The 22,040-nt window shown below is 40.2% G+C and overlaps 1 protein-coding gene across 3 annotated transcripts in view; it reads right to left on the reverse strand.

Moving 5' to 3' along the window:
- The window catches only part of ALCAM (activated leukocyte cell adhesion molecule), a 175,911-nt gene that overhangs the window by 24,486 nt on the left and 129,385 nt on the right, over positions 1–22,040 (reverse strand). For all 3 annotated transcript variants that reach the window (XM_077821192.1, XM_077821211.1, XM_077821201.1), the window contains exons 2-7: positions 19,232–19,332; positions 16,204–16,423; positions 10,898–10,962; positions 10,343–10,430; positions 9,599–9,781; positions 2,340–2,467 (exon numbers count right to left, since the gene is read on the reverse strand). In XM_077821192.1, the coding sequence (XP_077677318.1) occupies positions 2,340–2,467; positions 9,599–9,781; positions 10,343–10,430; positions 10,898–10,962; positions 16,204–16,423; positions 19,232–19,332 (785 nt within the window). The remainder of the gene's footprint in view (positions 1–2,339; positions 2,468–9,598; positions 9,782–10,342; positions 10,431–10,897; positions 10,963–16,203; positions 16,424–19,231; positions 19,333–22,040) is intronic.

A 22,040-nucleotide genomic window follows, 5' to 3' on the forward strand; every position in this document is an offset into this window, starting at 1 on the left:
ATAAGCAACTTTCATCCTGAAGTGCTTCACAACCTACATACATTCAGCACCAGTGAAATCCAACTACATCAGAGTACAGTACAGATTTAATTTTGTTGCATGACTGCAGGCATTGCACAGTTGCAAAGTCACTAACAAAAAAGTTTTACTTTAAACATTCAACTTAAATGATGATTTTCAGAAATGTTAGAAAAATACAAAATCTGAGACATTTAACAGCAAGATTGGAAGGGAAGATTACATTGAGACAGAACAAAATGTTTTATAATCATAACTTTGCAAAGAGAAACTATGATGGGGGAACAATGTCTTTCCTGAAACTTGTAGCATTTCGGATAACATTAACTACTGAAGTGTATCACAAACATTGTTAGATCCATAACACAGACCGCCTAAGCAAACAGCACTAATTTTAGCTCCCCTCAAACAAGAGAATGCTGTAGATGTAATTAGGAGGCTGAAGTTCATGTGAAGTGAGGCCCTTAGCTCACCCATGTTCATCACAGAACAGGTGGAGTTCTGGTACACTTATGGCTCTTCCCCCCATCCCGGACCCCCTGCTACAACTGCTGCTTAGAGTGGCTTAAAAGGGGGTTGATTGGGCCATCAGTTCCACTCTCACTCAGCTTCACCTGCAGCTTGAGGTAGAGGAGTGGCTTCAGACCCTGCCTCCCCTCACAGTTCTGAAGCAATGCAAGCTGCAAAAGGAGAGGAGTCCAAAGTAGCTGCGGGTTATTAAGCAAAGCAACTGGTGGTCTGGAGCTATTTAGAAGCACACAGTCTTCCTGTCCTGAAGGTAAACTGGTTCTCATGGTGTAGTGGGAGCAGAAAACACAGGAAAAGTGCAAGAAACAAAGAAAGGAGGAAACAAAGGTCAGCCTACAGATAATCACATTTCTGTCTGAAAGTATTTCACCTACTATTGCAAGATTACTATAACTAATATATACTATAATATAAATGTTAACTTCATTTTCAATTTTTACTTTCTGCATTTGACAGCAGGTTGTTTATGATTTGTTCCCTTGTATTGTCCGTCAACCCTTGTTTGTGTTGGTATTTCACACAGCAACAGAGTAAAGATCAAATAAATACAGGAAGATGTGACTGTGAAACCATGAAAAATGGCAGGTGTAATACCTGAAATTACTTTAAACTCATGTGAAAAGAATGTTTGGCCCTTTAACATGTAGTTAATTTTCATATTCTTTATAAATCTTGTTCCCCAATTTAAAAAAAATTCTATTAATAAATTGTGTCTCTATTTTTCACCATATAATTCTAATGTTCTTCTGAAGGCTGTCACTACAGGAATTAATTACTCAATATACTTTACAGAGAAAGGTCTAAATCTTAGATAGGATTTTGCCACCTTAACTGCTACATTTATTTGATTTTTCTCGAGGGATTACTCTGTTCATATTATAGTAAATTAAACTGTTTTCCTCTGGTCCTTTTTCACCATTGCATTTCTATGAACACCACTCCATCATATATTTCTTGTAAAAAGATTGTTAATCTGTGAAGAGGGTAAAAAAAATCTTCACTAAATTTTGACAGATTCTCTGCAGGCTCCAGACTGGTATCCTCTCAGCAAATTTCCTGAACTTGCCAAGGTCAGCTTTTCACTTGGTTAATAGCATCAGATGCCTTCATTTGTTATATAAGCATTTATAAATTCCTTCCAGAGATAAACTAGTGTTGAACAGCAGCACCCACAGCCATATGCATTTTACGCATGGTGCCTACCATTGGCAGGGCTGGAATAAGGTATAGGCAACCTATGCAGATGCCTAGGGCATCATTTGTTGAGGGGAGGGGCAACCTGATTTGGGTACTGGTGCAGGAGCCATCCCAACAGCATGGGCCAGGAGGAGCAGTATTGGCCACCCTGTTCTGATTCAAGTTTGGCTGCGGCGTGCTCCTCCCCCATCACAACACAGGGGACATGGGCAGTGAGATGGATCTGCACAGCTCCTCCTGGCCACTGCCATGGGTCCAGCTCCTGAATCCGGTCTCCCCATGGGAGCGTACCCAGCCTCGCTCCACTTCCAGCATCTCATGTCTCCTCTGCTCTGCTCACAGGACTTGCTCAGCAGCAGCTTATGACCTGCTAGAAGTATGGGGCGCTCCATGAGTGCCTTCAAGGGGGAGCTGACTAGGAGAGGGGCAGAGGGGAGGGACACGAGGGGGTTTTGCCTAGTGTAAAATAAAGTATGTTTTGGTGTCATGGTAAGATAAAATTAGACTGGTTCAGCGTGGGTGCCTCTGGTGTCAAATAATAGGAAGAAATAGTACAGACTATTATTGCTAAGTAACAACAGTAAAGTAATACTTACCGGAATATAAAACAGAAACTCCTGTGGAGGGGGGTTACCATTTCCTGAGCACTTTAGAGTGATGTTATCACCTTCTTTGATGGTATTTCTTTGTGACAGCACTTTAATTGTCACCTTCTCTGTAGGATCTGTGAAAATAATGGACACAAGTTAATAGTTTTTGTCAAGTACCAAGATAACTATGCATACAGGGTAAATGTCCAAAGTATACACAATTTTCTCCAGAAGCAGGTGAAGGTAATTGCATTTTTTTTTTTTAATAGAAGGAATGAAGTTTACAGGTACTCGTCCATACTGAGTACTAATCCTATTAGAATGAACTACACAGAAACCCTGTATAAAAATCAAGTTTTCCTTAGCAAAATGCCTATAACTGAAGCAGGAGTGACCATAATTATTTTCATGTAAAAAAAGATCAGTAGGAACAATTTCACAGTATGATTTCATTACGAGAAACTTAACGGCACTATATGCAGCTTGCTGTTTGAAGGGACTACAGCAGCCACAAACATAACTAAAGCTATCAGCCCCCTGCACTAATTAGATAATAGTATCTTGTATTAAATAAAAAGAAATATTAGCTAAGCAACTATAGCAAGGCTCCTCTATATGCTGATCAGTGTAGTAGGTTGCAGAAAGAAGAATTTGGTAAAAACTTAAGACTCAACACAGTCAACCAAGCTGTAAATGTAATATTTCTGTCATGTTAAATAGGGTTGAGCGATAACATATTGTACTGTGGTAATTTTTTAAAATCTTATCTTTACTTTTTAAGAGATTCTCTATTATAGGTTACTCCTCCTATGAAGGATGTTAAATATAATTTTCAAAAGTGGAGTAAAATGGGACAGATTAATGAAAGAAAATAATGGATAGATAACTTTTTGTATTAATTTAAATAATATTTTGTATTCTAATCATGTGCTGCTTTTGCATTAGGATAGGCGGACCTCCACTGCCTTCATTAGGACTCCCTAAAGTCCATGCTGGTGGATCTCAGTTCATCACTGGGAGTGTTGCACCTAACTTTTAGTTGACAAAAATGGTTAAGTTTGTTCTAAATGACAAATCGCATGGTAGAATTGTTAGTTATAATTTAAAATTTTATATATATATATATATATATATATATATATATATATATATATATATATATATATATATATATATATATATATATATATATATATGAACAATCATTTGACAATGCTATTTATTCAGCAAAGGGGAAAACTGAATGGATCAGGAAGTACAAGGGTCGTGGGCTCTGACACAAGTGAGGGTGAAAGACTATATGTGATTGCTGCACTAGACAGTCCACCACACTGAGGGGAAGTCTCAAGACTTTTGTGGGGCTGTTCTCTTACTCGAATGCCAGGTTAAAAAAAAAGGGGGGGGGGGAGAGCCTGGGATAAATACTTCTCTGAGGCCTTGTCTGTAGGAGAAAATTAAACAAACTAGTTTAGAAATTGATTTAGATAAATGGAAGCAATTCCCTTGCAAGATCCCTTTTTAATTTAGGGGTACCTTGTATTGATTTAGCTAGTTAGGCTGGCAGCAGACAAAAAGATTACTGCTGAGTTAAAATAAGTCCACACAAGGGGATTGCACCAGTTTAACTAAATCTATTTCTCTAACTGATTTAGTTAAATCATTGTGTAGACCAAGCCTAAGATAACATGCAAAGGTGATAAGGAGGGGAGCATTTACCTACACAACAGTAAGGGTAGTTACCCAGCTTACCAAGGGGGCTGTATTGGATTCTCAGTCACTAATAATTTTTAAACCAAGAGTGTATGTTTTTACACAAGGTATGCTTTAGTTCAAATAGGAATTAATTCAGGCAAGTCCTATGTTATACAGGAGGTCAGACTAAATCAGTGGTTCTCAACCTATTCAACACCGTGGGCCGCATATGCGGCTTTCTCAGTGTTGTGTAGGCTACATCCATACAATATATGTGTTACCTATATGGCCTTGAGGATGCCATATGGGCCACAGCTGTGTGATGATTGTGCTGCAAGCGGACCGCAGACTGAGAACCAATGGATTAGATAATTGCCAATGGTCCCTTCTAAATTATGAATCCTTGGCCCTAACTTGCTGACCACACATTATCCCTCTCACTAGGTCAGGATCCCCTTCTCCCGGTCATCCTTACCTTGTGCAAGTAACACTCTGCACCTGCATTTGGAAGGTCCAACGTCTGGAAATGGATACTGATAGCCAAACATTTCACACGGCCATTCAGTAACCTATCCTGATCATTCTATCACAAAACCACCACCTTGACACGCTTTTTTGGTAGCTTTAGAAGAGGCCGAGTGAACAGATGCGGAGTCTGAACCACCCTGTCAAACCTAGAGATACAGTTCTTCCATAACAAGTCTGATGGATGCTGGTGAGGCAGTGTAGGAAAGTTTTCATGTCCAACTGGTGAGTCTTCCGTGACTCTCCACTTCTGAGTTCAAGTCAACGTCTATGAAGCCCTAAACTATTTAGTCATCTGAGCGATCACATCTCTACCACTGTTCTTTTGCGGGAGTTATCATTTAAGTCATTCTTCCTCTTGTTTTCTGGAACTTGCTCCCTACAGCACACTGGACACTGAATGTAAAGAACTTCAGAGCTCTGCATTAAATTTATCCATATGGTCAGGGCTTTGAAAGATTTTGGGTCTCATTTTAATGGAGGAGTTTTTGTTGGTGGTGGGTTTTTTGACAAAATTGGGTGTATTTTTGTTATGGAGTTGAGCTGGGAGTGGGATTCTTCTTCTGGCATATAGCTTCTGGCAGCATGAAGAATGAATCGGATGTCTGGTATATGAGGTAACCACTCTATCACAGCATCAAGTGGAGATGTTGAGCACATCCATCCCACATCAAGATGGTAAAGAGTGCAGTCCATAGCCAGATGGCATGCTGCTTGTTCTTGAGGTCTACAGAGATGGGATGGTGAAATCAAGAAACCCCAACAGTAAAGATATACGTTAAACTGCCCATGATCACAACGTATCCTGTTGTAACAAAGAAGAATCTTTCGTTTCATCTGGTTGTTCTGAGGAGTATGCAAGAGCTCCTCTAAAGAAATAAGTAGATACAGATCTGAGTTGTCTATCTGCCAAGATATCAAAAATATAGTCCCGCACTGCCTGCTGCCCCAATTCCTTAGAAATGTAATTTCTGATGTATTGTCTGAGAGGCTCAACTATTTTGGAAAAGGGGCGTCTTGACTTCAGCCAGCATTCTTGGTGCAGCTTTGAGATGAAATTGTGAAGTAAGCTGTCCTGGTGGTTGGCTGCATGGCTCATTGCTGGGGGAGCAATGCCAGCCAAGACCAGAAAATTGGAGCCTCAAGTTGTCCAGGCTGCACCAGTGATGATATGAAGGGCAGAGTAGATCACTGAGTCCAACTTGCTGAAGTGACTACTAGAGCCCCATGCTGCTGCATGGTATTCAGCAGGTGCAATAATTAGGGCATTGGTAGATATCCAGCAGGTTACAGCACTAGCGGCCAATGATAAGCCTGCGGGGGAGTGGATTTTTGCATGTCTTCTCCCTGTGTTGTTGGAAGGACACAGCAGTCAAGCTTTATCACCAAATAAATAGGGTACAATTAAAAAACAACTGGCTGATTATTCAGGAGGACCCTGCAGCTGTTGATGAGTGGGATTCATCACTGATTTTAAACTGAACAGCTGGTATTGTGTTATTTTCTGATTAAGTGTCTTTTAGAAATTTAAGGAATGATAGAGCTTGGTGATACAGCTGAATGCAAATGACTAGGTAAATAAATAGATTTCCATTTCTTGGAGCTGTAATCTGTCTTTTTTTTAACCTGCACTAAATTCAGCTAAAGAAATAATTAATAAGAAGGAGATAGAAACTAATTAGGATTACTGACACATTTGAAAAACACTTGTATCTCACCATCAACAACTTCACCTAACAGCAGTGGAGAAATCTGTTCAAAGCAATTCTGGACACCTATTCCAATGAGATTATAAGGATCTCAGTTTAGAGATGCATTTGTAAAGAACAAGGGACTGATGTTAAATGACTAAAGGTATTTTCAGAAGGAAACTAGTAATGCTTCATTCTGAGGGTGACGGAGCTTCATGCCATGTACTCCTCTTCACTAATCAAGGGTATGCCCAATTCCCACTGTTAGTTAATTAGCAATGCAACTGAATGTCTCTAGAGGAAGCTAGAGATGCGTGCACGAAGTTACCTTAATTAAATTGTCTGCGGAGAGAACAGGATAGAATAGGATCTGGGCAAACCAGATCCACAGTGAGTAGGCTGGCCTGGGGTCTATAAGTGGTCATGGCGATGGGGACAGCATAACTGCTTAACCAGCAGTAGCTATGGAGCAATTTGAAGAGACAGGAGATTCATGCAAGATAGCTCACTACCAGACTTCCTTTCAATCAGAGCCCACTGTATCCTGGATCCTCCAGTGAGCCTGTGGAGGCAGTGAGAATTACTGCTATCTTGGAGTTGCAGCAATTCCTGTGTCTTGCAGAAGAGTGGGGGGAGAGAGAATGAGATTAGATGTCTGCTCTTTAGAGACCAAAAATTAAAGCAAACTGAATTTTATAGGTATGGAGTGGATGCTTGTGGACATGGGATCTCTTAATGACTTCCAAGAGTAATGGCTGATATTCCCAATGGCCTTCTTCCTTGTCATTTTCTCTGGCTGTTTTGGAAGAGTTAGTCTGTGGAACAGAGCTCTGAATTTCTTACTCAGGTGAGAATCAGGAATAACTCCATTAAAATGCATTGATGCATCGTGAATGGACGGCAAGAATTGGGTTCCCTTTCTAAATCTCTCCACAGACTTTGCCCCAGAAGGGACTAGAAGCTAGGCAGCCAAATAAGCCATAGATGGTTGCCTCAGTCTGCGGCTTTCCTCTTCTCTGGATAATGGGTCATTGTCCCTGAAAATGTCTCTGCCCCTTTGCTAACAGAATGTTAGGAATAATTTAGGAAAGGAATAGATAAAAAGACAGAAAATATCATAATGCCTCTATATAAATCCATGGTACCCCCCACATCTTGAATATTGCATACAGATCTGGTCACCCCATCTCAAAAAAGATATACTGGAAGTGGAAACAGTACAGAAAAGGGCAACAGAAATTATTAGGGGTATGAAACAGCTTCCATATGAGGAGAGATTAATAGAACTGGGACTTTTCAGCTTAGAAAAAAGGGTGGATATGATAGAGATATATAAAATCTTGACTGGTGTGGAGAAAGTGAATAAGGAAGTGTTATTCACTCCTTCTCATAACACAAGAACTAGGGGGTCACCCAAAGAAATTAGCAGGCAGCAAGGAAGTACTTCTTCACATAATGCACAGTCAACCTGTGGAACTCTTTTCCGAGGATGTTGTGAAGGCCAAGACTATAATAGGATTCAAAAAAGAACAAGGTAAGTTCATGGAGGATAGGTCCATCAGTGGCTATTAGCGTGTCCCTAGCCTCTGGTTTCCAGAAGCTGGGAGTGAACGACAGGGTATGGATCACTCAATTACCTGTTCTGTTCATTCCCTCTGAAGATCTGGCATTGACCACTATTGGAAGACAGGATACTGGGCTAGATGGACCATTTGTCAGACCCAGTATGGCTGTTCTTATGACTGCAGAGAGCAGCTGTGCATTGCTGCTGCTCTAGGTTTCACATGGTGGAAGTTCTTGTGGCCAGGACTGGGCCCTCAGCGCATGGACAATGATTTGATCCTGGGAGGTGCTGAGCTTCAGCAACATTAAGAGCTTTTAGCACCTTGAATTTTTGGGCCCTAAAGTTGGTACAGAGTTTTAAGTTGCTATGTATATTTCGCAAATTTAGAAAGATCTTAATATGTTTCAGAAATGCCAGCTGCACAAGGCTGCTTTACCCAGTCTGAAATGGGAATCCTTATTTGTTGTAGGCCAAGCAACTGAACTTAATCTGTTTTGTATTTCATCTTTTCTTTGTTGTAGCATCTTCACTAGATGGATTTGAAGGAAAATAAGATTTTTATTTTTTCTAGTAGCAGCAAACAGCATCAATATCATACTAAATTATACAGCACCTGAAGAATTCTAGTCAATTTTTTTCTTTGGTATTCATTTTACTGGTTTCAGTGATCACTTTCTCTCAGCGGCAGTCATTGTAACTCACGAAAATAATACAAATGCATTACTTCACATAAACTTATGTAGTTAAAGCCACATAAAACAGACAGATGCCTGGACAGAAGAAGCATTCCTAAACCAGAAGGGTTTTATTTAGGACTTGAGCTTTCATTTAAGGTATACAGGAAAAGACAGTTTTGTCTGTAAATTTTCTTCAGTGTTCTTTTCTCCTCAATTCTCTACTAAGACCTGGTACCTTCTATGCTCATTGAGAAGTTTCTCTCTTCACTTCTTTGACATGGCCTGCCATGCGCTCGACAGTTGCTAACATCTTCTATTTCCTGGTCTATTGCCTGCTTTCTTTGCTCAATGAGGGTTCTATTGTACCATAAGATGCAAGTAAATTTTGTATTTCGATGAGTTGGATATTATTAGCCACATAACTTCTCCTTTATAAAAAAAGCAATAAAAATGCATTTGAAGTGTAAAACTCAATTCAGCATTAACTACAGAGCTGATTGGGCAGTGTTGTATTAGAAAAGCAATGACATTGTACTGTATTGTTTAGATACACAATGTTTTTGTGCTCAAGAAGTACTCTAAACATTTGGGTACCTTAGTATACCAATCTTGAGGTGAGCTAGTTTATATTTACTGCATATTTCACTGGGCAGAGAGAGATGAGAAGACTATCTTTAATTCTCACACAATATTTTTGAACTCTAGTCAGCTTCTATGAAAACTTCTAATTCAGCTTATTTAGTAGTAGTTTGTTATGAGGACTTGAAATTCCCATTTCATCATAAGATTCTTTTAGCTGCTACTCTTCCTCCTGAAACAGTAATCTTAATATTCAGAAATCTAATGTCACTGAAAAAAGAAAATAAAACTCATAATCCTGAAATGGATACAGTGTATGCTTGACTTAAATCTTTTCACTGCAAATCAACTTTGAAAAAGTATTAATCCTATTATCAAAAAGAGCATCATTCTTCTGATTTCTCTCACAGTTTTAGTAAGGGGTTTTGCTATCAATGGAAGTCTGTGACCCTGCAATTTTGCTGGTAGACTGATTTTTTTCCCCAGAAAGATCATATTTATGAACATAGTTCTGCAACCCAGTTTTTAACAACTTACAGTGAACATCAAAGACCATTGGTTCAGATGATATTTTTTCCTGTCCAGATGGTCCGTAATATGTCATGCTACAGGCAAACTGGGCATTTGCATCTTTCTTTGTCGGCATGTACTGGAGAGAAGATGTCGTTGTGAAGAGTCCAGTTGATTGGTCCACGACCTTTTGTAAGCTCATGACAACAACTGAAAAGGAGACCTTGTTTCAATGTCATTCTTAGTATATACAACCTTTCCTAATTTTGGGTTTTTTTCTTATTTTGTATATTAATGATTTTTATGCACCTATTGTTCAGCATCTAAGCAGAAGACATGAATTTTAAAGCAAGCAATACAATAAACCAAATTCACCCCAGACTGTATCCTCTGGTCCTGACACTTTGGCTCACAAAGAAAAAACACCCCAACAATGATTCCCGGTCAAATAATACTGTCCTAAAATCCCATAAGCATTTAAAAAAAGACAAAAACAAACCAAACACTTTCTAATTAATTTTCCAGTTACTTTAAAAAAAAATCCTTCAGAAAGATACATCTAACATTTTGGCAATAATAAGACAATATTTAAACCCACAATTTTAAGCCTCAATCTTGCAGTCCTCAATCCTGCAAGCCTCAATCCTTCCCCCATATGCATAGCTTGTGTCATGGAATAACCCTTTTAAATAGGATTACTCATATGAGTAAAGTTAATGACATGTGCAGGTTGTTATAGGATCAGGTTCACTGTTCGTTACTGAAACATACCTCCTTCAACAGGCTGCAAAATATTTCCATTTTTGTACCATGTAATGTTGCCATCTGGATAACTATCTCTTGCAATACATTCCCCGAGCTGCAGAACACAAAAAATATCAAACATTTTGTCCTCTGACATTTTGATAGAATTACTCCTTCATTTATGCTTATGGGGTTACTCTTGGTTACATGATTAGTTAAAGTCTCAGGAAAGTACAAACAATCCAAAACTTTTTGATTTTTTTTGAAGGATAAATGACAAATGATGCTTGGGTATTTCTTACGGGCAGGGGGCAGAATAGAGCTGGACCCATTCTTCTGGATATGGGGAGGGCTAGTTGTAACTTTCTAGCATGTTGCTGTTATTCCTGATTCAGCTGAAAACTGGTTTTTCAAGAAATGGTTTCAGAAATTCTATAGTCTCAGACTAGGTCCTGAGCAATCCTCCCCATATCCCACTATTGCTAGCTCAGAAAACACACACAGAATATTCCATCTTGCTGACGGCACAGCTCCAAACTCACCTCCAGGTACATGCATTTAAATTAAGAAAAATGCTCTTACCATTTTAAACTTTTCCGCTTCTAGGAAGTTTGCTGGATGTATAATTTCTGGTTGAGATGGTTGTTCTATAAACAAAAAATATGTATAAGAGAAAGGAGAGCAGGAATTTCAATTTGTTGTATAAAGGACTAACATTCTCCAACAACAAATACAGAACATTCAGCAACATGGCATCAGCAACTACATTAGAACTATTTGGTGAGCTGCAGAGTTATCATGCTTTTCATTTGAAACCTTGTCTTTTGGGGGTTTACACCCTCCTTGGCTGTTAAAAAAATTGCTCCTAACAAAATATTGACAAATGGACTTTGGAGGGGAAAAAAAAATCTCACGAGATTTAACAGGAGAGATAATCATGTTACTGGTTTCACTTTACACATGTCATTTTACATGATAATATAAAACTAGTGTAAATTTATGCTACACATATTGGCATGCTATATTTTGGCCAGGAATGCTACAACCTAGATTGAGAGAGAGCCTACTGATGAACATGATACATTTCCAGAAGAAGGAAACAGTGGTATAGAAAACATAGTGGCACAAAAGAAGTTTTAACACAATATTAGTTTAGCTTTAATATTTCAAACTGAGAAACTCAACTTAATCTCACTTCTCATTTTTCCCCCATACTATTGTTACACTTAAGTAACACCTGGGATTAGTATAACAGAAGCAAAAGTAGTATCTGAAATTACTTTATTTTTCAAAACTCACTAGATTTTGAATCGATTGCATCTCTTTAAAAGCAAACTTTCTATTCAGTAGCAATATACATCATCCTATTTATGGTAGCTGCACCCTTCCCTGTTAGAGTTGAGGCTCCATCAGCGTTTCCATTATAAAAACATGATTTTCTAGAGACTACATAACTAGTATGTTAAAATTCATTCTGGCCTAAAGCCTGGAATGCAAATTTTTATCTCCAAGAGACTGTTTTCCTATACGTTTGAAGGAAACAAAGTCTGTATATTTACACAGTCAAAGAAAGTCTCTGCACTCCAGCTGTGCTTCTAAATAAGCAGACATTTTTATACACATATACAAACTGAAACTTTCTCCAAATTTTCACATTTCAGTTTACAGAAACTTTTTCAAATCAAACCTATCAAACAATGCTAGTAATCTGGAAAGTTACCAAGTGCCCTGCTATCCTGTTCCAAGTTCTCTTCACACAATTTAAAAATATAAAATAAAGAAAAAACAGAATAAAAAGTTTATTCATTTACACTTGTCATGCCTACTACAGCAGTAGCTAAGTTTGCACAAGTTTCCATGCTAAGTCTCTTTCTTCATATATTGAGACACAATTTCCTGCATTTTAGAAGATTTGTCCAAGCAGACGATCAAAAAGAAAAAAACAAAAGCAATAAAGTAAACTATTTATTTGGAATTCTCAAACAACTTGCCAGTGGCAAATAAAATACCAAAGCCATGCACCAAAAACCCTGGGCTCAAAAAGCCTCATGTTGTTCTCAGGCAGAAAAACAGAACAGAAGTAAGTGTATTTTAGAAGCATAAACACTGTGTGTTGTTTTAAAACAAACAGATTAACCCATTTTCCAAACACACTTGCAGGGACAATAAGTTTTCATGCCCATCACCTGAACCACAATCAGCTCTCCTAACCTGCCCTCATCCCATGCAAACAGGTCCCATCAACAAAAATGGCTGTTTTTATATCATTTTGCCAGCCATCTGATAAACTGAACAAATTTGAAATTTGCTGTGTCTTTTTGTTTTTCCTTTCTTTCTATGTTTTTTCCCCCATGACTGCACTTGGTTGTTCTTTAAGGAAGGCTATCCACCCTTTACTGAGCTCTCCCCTCTCTGAGTTCAGTAAGAGACAATGAACCATCTATCCTGCTCCCTTTGGGGTTACCTGGGGGTATTTACTACCTGGAATGGGAGCAGTGAGCCAGAGCAAATGCTCTGTCCACCCACATATGAGGAGGTGGGAGGCAGCGAAAGGAGGTGCTGCTGAGCAGATGCAGTGGAGAAGGCACAGAAGAGCTGCTTAGAGCTCTCCCTGCCCACTCAGGGTACAGCTACACCACAGTTAAAAACCTACAGCTGACCCATGCCAGCTGACTTGGGCTCAGACTAAAGGGCTGTTTAATTGCAGTGCAGACGTTGAGGCTCGGGCTGGAGCCTGGGTTCTAGGATCTTGGGAGGTGGGAGGATCCCAGAACTCAGGCTACAGCCTGAGCTGGAATGTCCACACTGCAATTAAACAGCCTCACAGCATGAGTGTGCTGGCACAGACCAGTTGCAGATGTCTAATTGCAGTGTAGACCATGTTTAATTTGTGCCAGGGCTGAGTCCCGGCACCCCTAGGGTTAGCAGTTCATAGCCCCGGCACCTTTAGGCCTGACGCATCAGTTAAGTAAAAAAATTGCTTGAGCCCCAGCACCTCTCTCATTGCAAATTAAGCACTGACTGCACACAGAGGCTGTGGCAGATGAGGAGGAATAGCAACAGGCTTGAACCTGTGCAAACAGATTAATTTACTGTGCTTACACTTATTGGGTGCCAGACATCGAGAAGATCATCTGCTGAAGCAGAAGGAAATTTTAAGCTCAAGAGTTTAATAGCATCAGAGCATAGGTTGGTGGGGCTTGTAACTTCAGCAAACTGCTTATCTCTGGCTGCAGGGGCTTAGAATAGCAACTTTACAGCTCTGTAAGCACATTAACTCTGCTTGCTAGCTGTAGAGTCCAAATCGCCGTGCAAGGAGATAGGAGCTAATGTATGTGGAGCCAGTATGCTCTGGAAATTTTGGCTATCTAGATCCTGATGAAGATGCTGAAAAGATCCACCAGGAAAGCTGGCAGAGGTTCTTACTTGAACAATCCAATGAGGGCTATTAGCAGGTGTTATCTGAGCAATGAGCCAATACACCTTGTTAGCTGCACCAGCTGATTAACTCAGGACTAAGGATGTAACAAGCTCCACAGAAACTGAACTTCAGTCAAACCTCAAGGGACAGATCTGAGTTTCAGATAACCAAGAATTTTGGTTACTTGGCATTCATACAGCTGCAGTTCAGCCGTTTGAAGAATTTAGAAACTTTACTGGCTGAACCTGTGCAACTTGCCAACAAATCTTAATTTTTCCTTAAAATAAGCCAACCAGGGAAATTAAATGCTAAAACGTGTTAACAGAACTTTAAAATTGTAAAATCACTCAAAAAAAAGTCTGAAGTAAAGGTTTTTCTGGAAATGTTAACTCAGCAACATTACCCATTCAGCATTTTCTATTCTTATTTTCCTTGCCAAATGTAAGTTTAATTAATTAATGCCATAAAACAGGGGAGGGCAAACTACAGCCTGTGGGCCGAATCCGTCCCATCAGGGCTTTCAATCCAGCCTGCGGGATTGCCAGCCCTGTGATGCAGCAGGGCTAAGGCCCCATGCTGCTCCCAGAAGCGGCTGGCACCACATCCCTGCGGCCCCAGCGGGGGGGGTGGGGGTGGGCGTGGGGGATGGGGGAAAGAGGGATCCATGCAATGGGGAACCGTGGCCAATGGGAGCTTCAGGGGTGGTACCCGCAGGCGAGGACAGCACGCAGCAGAGCTGCCCGCCCCCCCAGGAGCCACTGCTGGACATGCTGGCCACTTCCAGGAGTGGCGTGGGGCCAGGAGCAGGGAGGCTGCTTTAGCCCTGCTGTGTGCCACTGCCACCCCAGAGCCGCTCGAGGTAAGTGGCATCAGGCCGGAGGCCGCACCCTGCACCCCTACCCCCTGCCCTGAGCCCCCAACCCCCTGCTGCACCCTGCACCCCTACCCCCTGCCCTGAGCCCCCAACCCCCTGCTGCACCCTGCACCTCAACCCTCTGCCCTGAGCCCCTTTTTGCACACCGCACCCCCTCCCACACCCTGCACTTCCTCCTTCACCGCCCCAGCCCTGCAATTTCCCCACCCAGATGTGGCCCTCGGGCCAAGAAGTTTGACCACCCCTGCCATAAAAGGTATAGGATGTGGAACATGGCTGAACTAACATCATGTAGTCCTTAGAAGTAGAACTATATACAGTAATTCAACCACTTGGTATTCAAACACTTGGTAACCACTCTATAATACAGTCTTATCTACATATTTACTTCATGATAAATAACCAGGATAATTCTTTATCACTTCATTTCAAGCACTCTACACACGTATCCCTGCTGTCCTTGTAGTCAAGCAACAAAATAAAACAGTGGAAGTAAATTACTGTTGACTCCCAATCCCCTTCAAACTGACTGGGACACTGACACCATTGTGCTATGAGATACCAGGACAACAACACTGAAGAATCCCTCACACCTTCTTCCTGCTTGAGTTATAAGATCATCATTAAATTTGGTGGATTATGTATTTTCTTTGAGCCAAAAAGTAATCTTTTTCATAACTTTTCAACTTTTCCTGACAACAGAGTTACTCTGTGTAAACTTTATTTAAACATGCATCTTGAGTGCACAAAGGCAAGGAAGCAAAAGAAGATTTTGAGGTTGGGTATGGAGGAGAAACCCACTGTTTTCTGTGAGTCTGTTCACAGTAGGAAATGCTAAGGACAAGATTTTCAGTAGTGATTAGTCATGCTGACTGTCAATTTTTACGTGTTTTATGTCAAAAATCCTAAAGGGGCCTTAATTTCAAAAATTACCAAGCACCTTGTCTGTGAAAATCCTGGACTCTGAAAACTTTAGCAACCCAGAATCACTAGTTACTTTTGAAAATCTTAGACAGATTTGTTCAATAGTAAGGTTTATGGTGTCAAGCCTTAAATCATAATGCTAATACACCTTTGTTGCTGACATTTCAAGAGAGGAGAAAAATATGACTTTTGGCTAATATCCTGTTTTTAAGCCTTTATTTTAAGTTTCGTTATCTGCGTGCGCCAGGCTCTTGAGGACATTTAAATATATTTCTTTAAACTCACATACTACCATCAAACATTTCCAACATATCACTTAACACTTCCCCCACTCCCAGAAAAGTTCACTAACAGAATAAGTGAAAATTTTCCCGTTAGTCTTATTTTTACATTTTTCATTTTAGGGGCAAAGAGATGTAGTTTATGCATACAATTGATTCATTATCACACCCTGAAATTCCTCTTTTTCAGAGCTGACATACTAAGACAACAGAGAATCCTGTTACATGAATGCTATAGACAGATTAGGATTTTTTATTGCAAAAAACTGGCTAATGTTAGTCATTGATTCTGCTTAACATTTTTTTTTTAACTCTGTTTGCTTTCATCTTTCAACAGCAATTCCCTAATTGGAGATCCACATTAGTAGCTATGCTAGCTGTTACTTACTGAACACCTTGACTACTGTAGGCTCTTCATACACATTGTCCACGGTCACTAGCATACACACAAATCTTTTTTCATCACTGATCCTTGCATTTTTGATGGATAAGGTATAATTTTCTGAGAGACTCAATCTGCCTTTGTATTCGGGTACGTCGTCATATTGTACACCTTTTTTTGTTGTTGACCTGAAGGCAATAAAGACTGGAGAGGTGTCTGCCATTTCCTAAAATGAAGTAAAATAAATATAAATAAATAAATGCTTCATCTTCCATGAACACAAAGACTTATTTAGAAGTGCTCCAAGATCTGCAATGGGTGCCTGCTATCCAGCCAATATGTAGTTTAAAATGATGCGAACAGACATAATTCGGAGTATTACGATGTTTGTTTTGATTTGGGGTGGCGGGGTGGGGAGAAGAGGATGGGGTATTCTCCAGTTGCTGTGCAATCAATTGATCCAGTGCTGCAGAAGTACAAAGACTGATGATAAGATCTGTCATTTGAAGGGCAGTCTGTTGTGCTACGTAGCATACTGGGTGCTGGACTGGCTGCTCTGGAATGGATTACCATGCTATGGGGTACAATACTGACATGGAATGAGGAAGGACCTTCTCTGACAAAGGCTGGTGGCTGTGGAATTAGCTGCATTTCCGCATACCAGAGGTATATGAAATATCAGAGGCATCCAAAGTTAGACTCAAGATTTCAGTTTCTTTTTGTCTCTTGTTTTTTATGTATTTTGTATTGTTCGTCGGGGATGTTCAAATATAGTTCCCAACTTGGGATTTAATCAGGCAAAAATGGCCATTTTATTCTAAATTAGTTTTTAGTTTCTTTTTATTAAAGCATCCAGAGGTCTCTAAGCATGGGAATATACCTACAATAAAAGATTATTTATGTGTTTCAGAATAACCAGCAAAATAGTTTCTAGACATCCTCCTCACTTTAATCAGTATGCAGTTGCTATCAAAAAATGGAAAATATCAAAGGAAAACTTTACATGGAGCTGCCATAGAGAAAGTTAATATTCATAAGAGGCAGAATTGCAAACTATGTTTTGCAAGATTTGTTTTCCCCTCTCCTCCTTTACATAAAAGCAAAGGGAAAGACTATTCTTCATGTTATGTTCCAGGAAACCGAGATCTCCTTAAATCAAAGCACTAAGAATTGGTAGCATAGTGCTTGTGAGCTTTGTTGTTCCTGTCCGCAATGCATGAATATTCACACATCACAAATATTCTGCCCTAGCATGCACCAAAGTCAATGTAAAATCTCCAGTAGATTCTCTGGAGACAGACTCCTCTCTGAGTGTTTCGAAGTCTATACCAGGGACTTGGAAGGGCCACCCCGAAAATATTATAGTAGAAACTGAAATCTCCTCTCAGTCTATAAAATAAGTCGTCTATGGCATGACCAGAAATTGACAAGGCTGTTCTTGCTTCCAAAGAAAGGAAATGTCTTACAAAAGATGAAAAACAAACAGAAAATTATTGGCATGTGAGGAGGCCAGGGAACAGGGGGTTACATGGAATATATTTTGGCTGTCCTTAGCATGTTAAAAATCTTAGCTGGTTATGGTTGTACAAATTATTATACACAACATATGTCACTTCCCCCTGGGCCCTTGGTGGTGGCTGTTTAGGAAAGGTGTGACAGATCTACAGCAATCAGCAATTTCTAAATTTTTTCTGCACTGTTGATTAGTAACTATCCCTGGTGCAATGGGGTTGGGTGTTGGGGGAAGAGAGCCGGATTTCTCTCTCTCAGAATAGTTTTGCAAGTTCACCAAGTGCAGCAACTGTCTTTCTAGAAAAAGGCGCAGAAGGAAGGAAGGAGTTTTCAACAAAATTCTGGCCATCTTTTGTAGGCTTATTTGAAGTGTTTTAACCCTCTCTTCTGTGGAGCATGTTTGCTTAGGACTCTGCAATTTACATCCCAAAATGCAGAGGTGGGTTTGAAAATTCTGGAGCTCTTGAGATCCCTCGCTTCTTCCTGCAAGAATTGTTAACCTCACGGAAATGATGGGATCTTGTACAGAAGATGCAATTTCACAATATTGCAGTTCACTCCAAGTCCTTTTAAATATTAAAGTGGTAGATTTGTCGCACAAGAATGGCCCATTTGGCCACCACCAAAAGGAGAGAGAATTAGATTAACGAGGAGCAGGCAAAACTTGGAAGTAGAAATTCCCTGCCAGAGCAAGAGATCTGGGAACCAAGTCAGCCCTCCACTCCTCAAAACAGGTAACATTTTGATTTTGGGGAGTGAGGGGACAGCTTTGGAAATGGAGATCATAAATCAGGGGAGATGCTTAAACAGGCTTTTCAGAAATATGAAAAATGTTAATTTTGACTTCAGTTAGAGAGAGGCGAAAGGGGATAATGCTTATCATAACTGGTCTGCCCATCCATATTCACTAATTACTGCCTACGGTTCCACTGCTGGTATGTACTCTTGTGCTGTTTATTTTTTTAAGTTTACAGTGGTGTCTGAACTACAAAGTGACATTTACTAATAATACTGAAGTTCACTGTGTATTCTGCAGTGTTTCCAATACAAATCCATGGAGTGAGTCAAGGCAGCATTCGTCTTTTTCTGCTGTGCTTCTGGCACATTTTTTGCACACCATTAGCTGCACAGGGAAACAGAACCCGGGTCTCCAGTAAGGCTCACTTTGCCTTCTGCAGCATGCAAAAATACAGTGACACATGAAACAGCATGGAGTGGTTGTCAACCTGGGGATCCTTTTCATGAGGATAAAACACTTCCTGCTTTAGGAAGATGCAAATGTGTAAAGATGGGTTTTTATAACCAATAAGAATTAGGCAATCTGGCATGTTTTTAATGTGGCTTGACAGAATGCCCTAATTAATAATTATTTATCTTGCACATTTGAAACTAATTCTACCTACCTTCAACTGTACTTGACAGCAGAACAGTGGAATTATGTACATTTGAATCTGCACTTTTATTCACCAAAAAAAATCTACTTATACTGGCAATAATTAAGTTCAAGATAAGCCATACTCACATATTTCCATTTTCCAAACATCAGATCATTAGGTACTTCCTGAGGACAAGGCATAACAATGGTATCTCCATATACTGCATTTACTGTGTACAATCCAAGGCCTATGAGAGAGGAAGGAATGGTAAGTGTTTTATTGGAATTCTAAGGTGCTAGTTACTATTTGGTTTAAGGTTAAAAGAGTATCTTACTGCATTGTGCTATTTTCTAGCATAGGGATTCATCCTTGAATGTTTTAAACAAAATAGGATTCAGTACATTAAGTATGTTTACTCAGATTTCCTACTGCAGTTAATGGAAGCCATGTGAGAACAGAACTTCACCCTTTCAGCGAGAAGACAATATAAAAAAGGCTCTGGACACTGGCTGCTACCTTGTATCAAGCCTTGCTGACTTAAAACTGAACAAACATGTTATCTTTCCCATCTGAAAATTCAGCCAGTTCTGTCTGCAGGGCATATGTTGCAACACAATATCAAAATAAGCACAGCTTAGAATCAAACTAAAGGTAATTCCTTTGGTATTAAGCAGTACAGTTGTCGCCACGTTCAACCTAGGATATTACTTGTTCTTCACTACTTATGCTAAACAATCTGTTCCACCTTGCATTTTGCTGTGACATTTTCCCAGGCCTGAAGAAGAGCTCTGTCTGGTCTCTGACACCAACATAAGTTGGTCCAATAAAAAATATTACCACACCCGCCGTGGCTCTCTAACAGATGGTTTAGACACAAAGTAACTCAAGCACAATAGTGCTAGTGCATGGGAATTTCTAAGTGAAATTGACCAGTGTAGTTTCATTGTCTAAAATGAGTGAAATGCAAAAAGAGATCCACATAGCACACATGAAGAAAAATTAAAACTGAAATAATTTTAAAAGTGTAACAACCTAAAATGTTAAGAGCAGCACTGTTGTTACTAATACGGTTTTGCTTTGCTACTATTTTTATAAATCAATTTTACGAAAAACTATACAAGCCTTCGTCACCCCCTCGTATGGAAAAACTCACAGTACAGAAGTCTAGGGAGAAAACAGTCTTAGCAAGTTTTTCCTCAATATTCTTCCCAGATTGTTCCCCTGCACTGAATGAGGATCGGGTTTGCCCACTGTGACAGGCATGGCAATTTTGTAAACCTTACAGAATTAATTTAAACCTTAGTGAATTAAGTTTAAACTCCAGGCCTACACTACACACTTACTTTGGTATTTCTATGTCGCTCAGGGATGTGGATTTTTTGTTTACCGACCTTAAGCCCCTGTGTAGACAGCATTATGTTAGTGGGAGGGCTTCTCTCACCAACATAGCTTCTGCGCTCAGGCAGGTGGCGTTATTAAGCCGACGGAAGAGCTCTCTCCCAGAGAGAGAGAGAGACTTTCCAGCTTACACAGAGCTCTTCTTCTGGTTTGGGAAGGGTATGCAGGGGATCACTGCTAAATACAAGGTGGAACAGATTGTTTAGCATAAATAGTTAACACATATTTCAAGAGACCATTCAAGGTAACACCATTCCAGTCACAGGGAGGAAAGGAGGGAGAAAGCAGCTGGGGCAGGGTTGTTATAGATTGTTGTAATAATATTACTTCACCCACCCTAGAAATCTCTAGGAGGAGGGGTATGAAAGTTCACCTACTCCAGTTATGCAAGAACTAACCTTTTGAAGCTTTGCCCTGAGGGGGTCTGCTGATCACCTGTTGTAAGAGGACAGATCTAACCCTCCCAAAAAATGTATATAGAAGGAACTCTCAGATTCATGACTGTTCTTGTTCTAAACAAAACGAGTTATGAAACTGTAGCCTCAGGAAAACCCCTGGGTGGGGTTTGATAAACTGTTCACTGGCCATAGTCCTTGTTGGCAGCAGGGAGTGTAGTTTTTTTTTTTTTTAATTGTTTAATTAGTTTTTCCCATAAGACTTTTACTTAAGAATAAATGTGATCAGTTAGAAAGAGCAGTGTGTAACTTAACTGTGGCAATTTCACTATTTAATGTCACTGAGGAGAATACTAAAGCAGGCCTGCTTAGGTGAATTCCCCAGGAAGGGAATACACATTACAGGTAGGGAGCTGTGCAGCAGGAAAATATTTTGGTCAAGATGGAGGGAGACTATAACAACTGGGGAGGAGGAAGCCTGAGCGCGGTTACCCTTGCTGGACCTCAGAGGAGTAATAGAGGTGCAGTTGCCCTGAAATGTGACATCTACCACACCTATGGATTTGGGGCTTCTGCCAGAGATCACAGCCATTGGAGAGTGGTCCTGTGCCTGCACACAGGCCTGGGGGACCCCTTGCTTCCCTTCTCCAACGCCAAGCCAGCATAGCTTCACAATACAGACTTCCCCCAACTTGCTGCTGAACCAGGAACCTTATTTAAGGAGCAAGAGAGCGCTGATGGTATATCCGGGGCTGTACAAGGAGGTCATAAGCCACCAGCTGCATTAATTTTTCAGTATATTCATCATGCCTTGCCAAGGCCAAATGATGCTCATGGTGTACCTGTCCCTTGATTTACCCTCTCCCGAAGTACAGATCTCTGGGCCAAAGGAGTACTCTCCAGGGGTCTGGAATGGTACTTGGAATTGGCGGACACTCCGCGTGCCATCTGTACATCTTGCTTAGGGATGTGCCCTCACCTCAGGAAGGTGGATAGTTAGATAAAATAAAATATAGATATTCTCAAAGGATCAAATACTGAAGTTCTTACTTAGTGTTTACTCAGGCAGATACTGACTGTTTTTATGAGGATTTTGCCTGAGTTTATTACTCCTACTGTTGCTAGTACTGAACATTTATTGTGGTAACTCCTAAAAGCCAGA

The sequence above is a fragment of the Eretmochelys imbricata genome, chromosome 1, assembly GCF_965152235.1.
Source record: "Eretmochelys imbricata isolate rEreImb1 chromosome 1, rEreImb1.hap1, whole genome shotgun sequence".
NCBI lineage: Eukaryota > Metazoa > Chordata > Testudines > Cheloniidae > Eretmochelys > Eretmochelys imbricata.